We start from the raw sequence: 10,525 nt of genomic DNA on the forward strand, positions 1-10,525 counted from the left end.
CCCTCCCCCCCCTTGGGCAGCGACCCTGCGCCACAGTCGGTCGCGCCGCCGAGGGACGAGGCCGCTGCGTCTCCGAGCACGCTAGCCGGCCCCTGGTGCTGCGTTACGCAATGTTCTCCGCAAACGCATAACGCGTTCCCCAGCGGCCCGCCGACGACGACGAGTATCGCGCGTCCACTTCCTCGCTTCGCCCTCGGCGCGTCACCAGCTCGGTCCCCCGCGGCCGAGAGAAGGCGCACTAACCGAGCCTCGCACACAAAAGCTCTCCGTCCTCTTCTCTCTTTATCTTCCCCTCCCCCACTCGCCGCCGTCGTCGTCGTCGCCGCCGCCTCTCTCTCTTCCGCCCGCGCGTTCGCGCTCTCTCCGTCCTCCTCCTCGTCGCACGCAGTTTCCGTGCGTCCGGGGCGTCCTCTCTCCTCGCTCTCGGTTTTTTCACGACCAAGAGATCGGCGGGGCTCGGCGGGCCGGTCGCCCGCAGGAATCCACCGCGTTCTCACTTCCGCGCGCGCGGGAGAGACGACCGTTCAGCAGCCGCGGAACCTCGTCGTGTGGGTAAACAAACGCGGGACAACCCGCATCTTTTCCGCGTCGAGCGGTGTCGCCGCAGCACTCTTTCCTCCCCGCGAGAAGACGCGTACGTGAAACCGCAGCAGCGAGTGCCCGCGCTCCCCCGGCGGTACAAGGCAAACTATTGGATTTTGTGATGGCAAACAAGGAACCGACGGCCGCTCGGCGGGACGGGGCGCGTGGTGGGGGGGCGGGCTGCGCAGGAGCGTATTGGCGCGGCGTCTCTGTTGCCAACCACTCGGGTGCCGCTGCCGGCTGGCGCCTCCCACGACGCCGCTCCGCCGAGCGGCGAAGCTCGGGGTAAACGACGCGCGAGGGCGGCGCGCGCGACCGTGCAGGACCCGCCGGCACGTGACGCGCTTCCTCCCCGGAGTCGCGGCGCGACAGGATTTCAGCATCGCGGGGTAGGAATTTCGCCCCATCGATTCCCGTCGGCGGCGCCGCGCGATCTGAATGCTCCGCGCGCGCGCGCGCGAACGAGACCCGACGCCTCCGTCTTCGCGCGACCCGGGGCCGAAGTCGAGTAACTCGAATGCTCCGAGCGAGGGAAATTACCCGCGCGGCCGGCTCGCTTTCTCGCTCCACTCTCGGCTCCGAGATCGCGGATTTTCCGCGACGCGGCACGGCCCTGAGCCCTCCGAGGCGCCGAGGTGCGCGCGCAGCTGGCCGAGCACCCGAGCGTTCCCCACGTCCCGCGGCCAACAGCTGTTCCAAGGGACGAGCGAACCCCCCATCGCAATCTGGGTCATGGGAATGCGCAAAACGGCCCGGCGTCGCGTCGCGATTTTCAGCGCGTGTCGCGGCCACGCGGATCGCGCGCTCCGTAATTCATCGTGCGGAACACCAGCCGCCGCAGTCGTTTCACGCCGATCTGTCGGCGAGCTCGACTGGTCAGCGACCGGAGAGAGCCACGCGCGGATTGGCTGCCGAGCTGCCTCGGCGAAGCGCACGCGCCGCTTCATCATCGTCGAAGCGCGAACGCTCTATTGCACCGCTCGAGTAACATCACGTGATCGACGAAAGATCGGAACCTTACGGCATCCACGTGTTTGTCCGGTTGCAGTCTCCTCCTCGAGCCGCGCGTCGGACGCGGAACCGCGAGCGCGCGGATTCACGAATTGCACTCGACGTCGGTTTGCACGCCTGGATTATGTTCTCTGTTTTATAGGACTGCGAAGACATTGATAAGAGACGAGTCGCTCCGTGGAGATGATTAGAAACGTCGCTGTGGGCATATCTGGCGGCGTCGACAGCGCCGTGGCAGCTCAGCTGATCAAAAACAAAGGCAAGGCAAGAACAAAGAAAGTTGGGTTTGCTTTCTTACTCTGTAGTTTAATGAGAATTTCCTCCGTTGTGTTTTGAAGGGTTTAATGTCACCGGAGTGTTTATGAAAAATTGGGACATTAAAGATGAAACGGGAACGTGTGCCGTCGAAAGAGATTACGAGGACGCTCGATGGGTCTGCGACAGGCTGAAGATACCCTTGATGCAGGTGGACTTCGTGAAGGAATATTGGAACGAGGTCTTCAGGTAATTAATTCTCTTACAACGAACGTAAAGCACAATCATTTAATCTTACTACAATTTTTCTCGTTTAAATTTTTTCAGTGATCTCATAGAAAAGTACGAGACTGGGTACACCCCGAATCCAGATATTTTGTGCAACAGGAACATCAAGTTTAACAACTTTTTCAACTTGGCGCGCAAGAGATTTCAAGCGGACGCAATCGCGACGGGTCATTACGCCAGAACGAGCTTTGGGTCCTACCTGGAAAATTATCAAGAAGACACCAGCAAGTATTTCACAAAATTGTTGCAACACTTAAAACCCCTTGATGCTATTAGGGGTGTGATTTAGTTTTGAGGGTTTTTTTTGCTCAAGATATTTTCCTTCGTTTTCTATAACTTTTTCCCATCTTTCTGGCAAGAGATGACGATAAAATGACTCTTCTTTTCAGTTGATCCATTCGTCGACGAATTTTCGCACTTCTTCCAAATTATCAAAGTGTGTATCCTCTAACGCGTGTTGCATCGACTGGAACAAATAATAATCGCATGGAGCAATGTCCGGAGAATACGCGGGTGCGGTAAGACTTGCCATTCGAGCTCTAATAGTGTTTCTTTCACTGATAACGCAACGTCAGGTCGAGCGTTGTCACGAAGAAGAATCACTTTCCGTCGTTTGCTCGCAATTGGTGGTCGTTTTTGGTCCAATGCTTGCTTCAACTTGTACAATTGGTGTCGATAACCATCAGCCGTGGCAGTCTCGTGCGGATTTAGTACACTATCCCACCAAATACAGAGCATTACTTTTGAACCGTGAATATTTCGTCTCGGAGTGGATGTTGATGATCCACCCATGATTTTCTGCGTTTCGGATTATCAAAATAGATCCACTTTTCGTCCCCAGTAACAATCCGAGACAAAAGACTTCTTTTTTTGCCTGGCGATCAACGAAATGCAAATGTTCAAATGACACTTTCCGATAATTGATGTCGAACCCATTTCCCTTCTTTCTGAATTTTCCCCATTTCATGTAAATGTTTGGTACCTGTTGTACGATCAACATTTAATGCTCTGGCAAGAGATGGATTCCACCACGATAAAATGACTCTTCTTTTCAGTTGATCCATTCGTCGACGAATTTTCGCACTTCTTCCAAATTATCAAAGTGTGTATCCTCTAACGCGTGTTGCATCGACTGGAACAAATAATAATCGCATGGAGCAATGTCCGGAGAATACGCGGGTGCGGTAAGACTTGCCATTCGAGCTCTAATAGTGTTTCTTTCACTGATAACGCAACGTCAGGTCGAGCGTTGTCACGAAGAAGAATCACTTTCCGTCGTTTGCTCGCAATTGGTGGTCGTTTTTCGTCCAATGCTTGCCTCAACTTGTACAATTGGTGTCGATAACGATCAGCCGTGGCAGTCTCATGCGGATTTAGTACACTATCCCACCAAATACAGAGCATTACTTTTGAACCGTGAATATTGCCTCTCGGAGTGGATGTTGATGATCCACCCATGATTTTCTGCGTTTCGGATTATCAAAATAGATCCACTTTTCGTCCCCAGTAACAATCCGAGACAAAAGACTTCTTTTTTTGCCTGGCGATCAACGAAATGCAAATGTTCAAATGGCACTTTCCGATAATTGATGTCGAACCCATTTCCTTTCTCTCTGAATTTTTCCCATTTCATGTAAATGTTTGGTACCTGTTGTACGATCAACATTTAATGCTCTGGCAAGGTCTGAAGTGGATCGTGTTGGATTTTCGTGCAATAATGCTTGGAAATCTGCATTTTCAAGCTTTCTTGGTTGTCCCGAGCGTTCTTTGTCCTTCACGCGTCTTAATTGATGGGGCAGAATCACCATAAGTTTCCACAAGAATTCTATAACCGTGAGCCGCAGTTTTCTTTTGATTAAAAAACAAAAGCAACGCATGTCGAAAATGCTAAAGAGCTTTCGGAAGTTGCATTTTTACGATGATATACACGACTGTTATTGCTATAATGCTACTAAATGTCATGGATAATGTCAAGACTGTAAGAAAGAACAGTTATCGGAAACAGCTATTGGAACAAACTGACACTACAGTCATCTGTTGCAAAACCCTCAAAACTAAATCACACTCCTAATATAACGCGACCGTAACAATTTCACAGACGTACGCCTGCTGCAAGCACGCGACAGTAACAAGGATCAAACATTTTTCCTGAATCAAGTGCCGCAGCAGTCCTTGAGACGCTGCATGTTTCCTCTTGGAGACTACCTGAAGAATCGTGTGAAGAAGATGGCCGTGGAAATGGGCCTGCATCAGATAGCGCGGAAAAAGGAGAGTATGGGTATCTGCTTTGTGGGAAAACGTGAGTTCCAAGATTTTATCTCCGAGGTAAAAGAGACCGAGTCACTGAGTCACATCGCATTCCACGTGAGATTAGATGTATTAACGAAGAAAATTTATTAATGGTTGCAGTACATAGACGACAAACCCGGCGATTACGTGGATTTGGATAGCGGATTGAAAATCGGCAGGCACAACGGTATTCACAAGTGGACGATAGGGCAGAGATGCAAGATCGGCGGTTGCCTCAAGCCGTACTTCGTGTTCAGGAAGGAGCAAGAGACGAACACCATCCTCGTGGTACGCGACGGACACCAAGCTGTAAAATAAAATGTTGAAAAAGAATGTTAACGTTTACTAATCGTGTTCTCGCGACGCAGGCAGGCGGCTCGACTCATCCGTCGTTGTTCTCCGATTTTCTGGTAACGCGAGGCGCCCACTGGATCAGCGAGGAGCCGCGCGAGTTACGATGCAACGGCGTGTTGCGCTGCGACTTCCGCTTCCAACATAGGACTCCGTTGATCGCCTGCGACGTGTACAAGGCGCCCAGCGATCGGTTGTTCGTGCGCCTCAGCGCGCCCTTACGAGCGATTACGAAGGGCCAGGTAATAATTCGCAGCGTGTACTGAAATTATGTCTATTCTCATTGAAATTGTTTAAGCAAAGCAGAGCAAATTATAAATCATAAAATAATCTTGTTTATTTTAACAAAGCAAAATATAATTTGTGCCGTTTTGTAACCCTGAAGTCTCAGCCTACGTTGTTAAATTATATGTTGCATAATTTATATATTTGCGATATCAATATGTTGTTTGATTTGTGTGAATTTCAGTACGCCGTTTTTTACTCCGGCGAGGAATGTTTGGGCGGATCGATGATATTGTATCCTGGATCATCTTACTTCGCACTTAATCGGCAAAACTGTATCGGTGATGTCATAAATGCCATATAATATCCGTTTTAAATGTACAGATGTAAATACAGACTGTTTGTTAATAAGAGCTATTTGCGGATATCGTTATTTAAATACAGCGATTTTTATTGTACATTTAAATGCTGATGCTCTCTTTTGTCCTAACAATTCAATTCCAAATTAAACGATACATTGCTAAAATTGTAACATTATATGTTTTTTATATGTATTTAATTTCGATACAGCCTGAAACGTATGTACGTATAATTAACGAATTGTTGGATTTATTTAAAGTTTCAGACTCTAATAGAAACTCGAGTATCTATCGAGATGCTAATTCTCGGAATCGCAGTTGCCGTCTTTCTATTTTTCTCCGAAATATCCACAGCATACTTCTCAGTACATAAAATTATTCTCATACGTGTTAAAATAACCATTGCGATCGATCTGAAATTTTTCAGCAAAAAATGGAAGAAAGAGGGAGATAATTTAAATTCGTAACGTCGCAAGTGCGATTAGAACATAAATTATAAAGAATCGATATTTTATCGATACATATAAACTCGATCAATGTCCCGAATTGTAAAAATGATCACGGACATGCGTTATCGTTTAAGAGGATTAGTCGGATGAGAGTGTCGTTCATCATATATGTGTATCATCCGTGTGACATTACATGTGTAACACGTGTCCGCAATTTCATCGCGGGCGGATCTTTTAATAAGGATGAAGGCCATCCCAGGGAAAATCAGCACGAGCGATTACAATAGATTTCGTTGGAACATTTTACCCAACTACGACGATTATCCGGCCGTCGGAAGCTGCGACACCGAGAGTGAGTGGACGATGAAAAACGGGAAATGTCTCAACATGAAACGCCCTAAAAAAGGAAGACATTTCCTGGCAATACGGGGGAACAGAAAGGGAGATGAACGTAGCTTCTATATTAATATTATCTCGGCGTTATCTGTCATTACACCCACAGAAAAGATTTCTGGACTTAATGCTATTGCTCTTTAATCTATCATAAAATAACATCGCTATAGCGACTATCATATATAATCATATTTATTATTGAAAAGAAGCATATTTTAATCTCGAATAGAAAATTCGAAAATCTAGATTCAAATAATCTTCGTGCTATCTCATTAATTTTTTCAGAAGGATTTAGATACAAATTTCTAGCAAGTTCACAATATTCTTGATTTAAGAATATTGTGAGATCTAAAAGACATCTTATTCTATTCTTCTAAGAGAATTTGTAGAATCTACACAAAACGGCCAATATTTATGTGTTGCAATCGAAACCCGGGAAAGTGTTTCTGTTATTTACAATGAATAAGTGCAATACTCTACAAGAAATATTAAAAGATATGGAAATGTCTTATCTCGAATCTTATTTCTCAAGTAAGTATATTGTACATACTTACATTTCCATATCGTTTAATATTTCTTGTAGAGTATTGCACTTATTCATTGTAAATAACAGAAACACTTTCCCGATTTTCGATTGCAACACATAAATATTGGCCGTTTTATCCGAATAAAGGACGCAGAAGCGCCGAGTCGACGAGCGACTGTGAGAAAATGATGCGTCGACATCGACAAAGCCTACTATAAAGTGGCGCTAATATCAAATTATTCTACATACAAGAATATATAAGCATAAATGTATACATGTTACTCTTGTCTCGAGACAGTAAGACAATCTTATTTAATTCGAGAGAGAAGAATCGAAATTACTGATTTAAATAAAAAATTGTTTGATTTTCATATTTTTTATACTTGTAATACGATTAAATTAGTCAAGAATATTTTTCGTTTTGTTATCAGAAATCCTTTCTGAGGGTGTACTTTCGAGACGCGAAAAAAAATCCCTTTTTTCGCAAAGGGATTCAATATTTAATAATTTTCGAGAGAAAATCGTAAAAACTAGGAAATTTTTGATGATCGTATTTTATACATCTAAAACGAAAATGTGCAAGAAAATGAAAACACTTGCACACACCTAATACATGGAAGAAAAAGTATGTACAATAAGTAACAGCGCTCTTTTTCATCATCAGGATTTCCAGCGGATGGAACCAATGATGCTGCACCCACAGAAAAGATTTCTGGACTTAATGCTATTACTCTTTAATCTATCATAAAATAACATCGCTATAGTGACAATCATATTTATTATTGAAAAGAAGCATATTTTAATCTCGAATAGAAAATTCGAAAATCTAGATTCAAATAATCTTCGTGCTATCTCATTAATTTTCTCAGAAGGATTTAGATACAAATTTCTAGCAAGTTCACAATATTCTTGATTTCAGAATATTGTGAGATCTAAAAGACATCTTATTCTATTCTTCTAAGAGAATTTGTAGAATCTGCACAAAACGGTCAATATTTATGTGTTGCAATCGAAAATCGGGAGTGTTTCTGTTATTTACAATAAATACTCTACAAGAAATATTAAAAGGTATGGAAATGTCTTATCTCGAATCTTATTTCTCAAGTAAGTATATTGTATATACTTACTTACATTTCCATACCTTTTAATATTTCTTGTAGAGTATTGCACTTATTCATTGTAAATCTTTCCCGATTTTCGATTGCAACACATAAATATTGGCCGTTTTATCCGAATAAAGGACGCAGAAGCGCCGAGTCGACGAGCGACTGCGAGAAAATGATGCGTCGACGTCGACAAAGCCTACTATAAAGTGGCGCTAATATCAAATTATTCTACACACAAGAATATATAAGCATAAATTTGTACATGTACTCTTGTCTCAAGACAGTAAGACAATCTTATTTAATTCGAGAGAGAAGAACAGAAATTACTGATTTAAATTAAAAATTGTTTGATTTTCATACTTTTTATACTTGTAATACGATTAAATTAGTCAAGAATATTTTTCGTTTTGTTATCAGAAATCCTTTCTGAGGGTGTACTTTCGAGACGCGAAAAAAATCCCTTTTTTCGCAAAGGGATTCAATATTTAATAATTTTCGAGAGAAAATCGTAAAAACAAGGAAATTTTTGATGATCGTATTTTATACATCTAAAACGAAAATGTGCAAGAAAATGAAAACACTTGCACACACCTAATACATGGAAGAAAAAGGATGTACAATAAGTAACAGCGCTCTTTTTCATCATCAGGATTTCCAGCGGATGGAACCAATGATGCTGCACCCACAGAAAAGATTTCTGGACTTAATGCTATTACTCTTTAATCTATCATAAAATAACATCGCTATAGCGACAATCATATTTATTATTGAAAAGAAGCATATTTTAATCTCGAATAGAAAATTCGAAAATCTAGATTCAAATAATCTTCGTGCTATCTCATTAATTTTCTCAGAAGGATTTAGATACAAATTTCTAGCAAGTTCACAATATTCTTGATTTAAGAATATTGTGAGATCTAAAAGACATCTTATTCTATTCTTCTAAGAGAATTTGTAGAATCTGCACAAAACGGTCAATATTTATGTGTTGCAATCGAAACCCGGGAAAGTGTTTCTGTTATTTACAATAAATACTCTACAAGAAATATTAAAAGATATGGAAATGTCTTATCTCGAATCTTATTTCTCAAGTAAGTATATTGTACATACTTACTTACATTTCCATATCGTTTAATATTTCTTGTAGAGTATTGCACTTATTCATTGTAAATAACAGAAACACTTTCCCGATTTTCGATTGCAACACATAAATATTGGCCGTTTTATCCGAATAAAGGACGCAGAAGCGCCGAGTCGACGAGCGACTGCGAGAAAATGATGCGTCGACGTCGACAAAGCCTACTATAAAGTGGCGCTAATATCAAATTATTCTACACACAAGAATATATAAGCATAAATTTGTACATGTACTCTTGTCTCAAGACAGTAAGACAATCTTATTTAATTCGAGAGAGAAGAACAGAAATTACTGATTTAAATAAAAAATTGTTTGATTTTCATATTTTTTATACTTGTAATACGATTAAATTAGTCAAGAATATTTTTCGTTTTGTTATCAGAAATCCTTTCTGAGGGTGTACTTTCGAGACGCGAAAAAAAATCCCTTTTTTCGCAAAGGGATTCAATATTTAATAATTTTCGAGAGAAAATCGTAAAAACAAGGAAATTTTTGATGATCGTATTTTATACATCTAAAACGAAAATGTGCAAGAAAATGAAAACACTTGCACACACCTAATACATGGAAGAAAAAGTATGTACAATAAGTAACAGCGCTCTTTTTCATCATCAGGATTTCCAGCGGATGGAACCAATGATGCTGCACCCACAGAAAAGATTTCTGGACTTAATGCTATTACTCTTTAATCTATCATAAAATAACATCGCTATAGCGACAATCATATTTATTATTGAAAAGAAGCATATTTTAATCTCGAATAGAAAATTCGAAAATCTAGATTCAAATAATCTTCGTGCTATCTCATTAATTTTCTCAGAAGGATTTAGATACAAATTTCTAGCAAGTTCACAATATTCTTGATTTCAGAATATTGTGAGATCTAAAAGACATCTTATTCTATTCTTCTAAGAGAATTTGTAGAATCTGCACAAAACGGTCAATATTTATGTGTTGCAATCGAAAATCGGGAAAGTGTTTCTGTTATTTACAATAAATACTCTACAAGAAATATTAAAAGATATGGAAATGTCTTATCTCGAATCTTATTTCTCAAGTAAGTATATTGTACATACTTACTTACATTTCCATATCGTTTAATATTTCTTGTAGAGTATTGCACTTATTCATTGTAAATCTTTCCCGATTTTCGATTGCAACACATAAATATTGGCCGTTTTATCCGAATAAAGGACGCAGAAGCGCCGAGTCGACGAGCGACTGCGAGAAAATGATGCGTCGACATCGACAAAGCCTACTATAAAGTGGCGCTAATATCAAATTATTCTACATAGAAGAATATATAAGCATAAATGTGTACATGTTACTCTTGTCTCGAGACAGTAAGACAATCTTATTTAATTCGAGAGAGAAGAATAGAAATTACTGATTTAAATTAAAAATTGTTTGATTTTCATACTTTTTATACTTGTAATACGATTAAATTAGTCAAGAATATTTTTCGTTTTGTTATCAGAAATCCTTTCTGAGGGTGTACTTTTATACGGCGCAACGTGCTCGCGTGCTCGCGCGGATGCTGGAAGGAGCTAGAA

The 10,525-nt window shown here is 41.6% G+C and overlaps 1 protein-coding gene across 2 annotated transcripts; it reads left to right on the plus strand.

Moving 5' to 3' along the window:
- The first annotated feature begins 368 nt into the window (after positions 1–368).
- Positions 369–5,467, plus strand: LOC105285409 (mitochondrial tRNA-specific 2-thiouridylase 1). 2 transcript variants are annotated; one of them, XM_026974737.1, is made up of 8 exons: positions 369–548; positions 1,736–1,852; positions 1,932–2,097; positions 2,176–2,360; positions 4,235–4,461; positions 4,546–4,713; positions 4,794–5,018; positions 5,246–5,467. In XM_026974737.1, the coding sequence occupies exons 2-8, from the start codon at positions 1,777–1,779 to the stop codon at positions 5,363–5,365; spliced, it is 1,167 nt and encodes a 388-aa protein (XP_026830538.1). In that variant the 5' UTR covers positions 369–548; positions 1,736–1,776; the 3' UTR covers positions 5,366–5,467. The 2 variants fall into 2 exon arrangements, with proteins under 2 accessions (XP_026830538.1, XP_011347893.1); XM_011349591.3 differs by lacking the exon at positions 369–548 and having other exon boundaries at positions 1,377–1,852.
- Positions 5,468–10,525: the final 5,058 nt, after the last annotated feature.

Source organism: Ooceraea biroi, chromosome 13 (genome assembly GCF_003672135.1).
Source record: "Ooceraea biroi isolate clonal line C1 chromosome 13, Obir_v5.4, whole genome shotgun sequence".
Taxonomy (NCBI): Eukaryota; Metazoa; Arthropoda; class Insecta; order Hymenoptera; family Formicidae; genus Ooceraea; species Ooceraea biroi.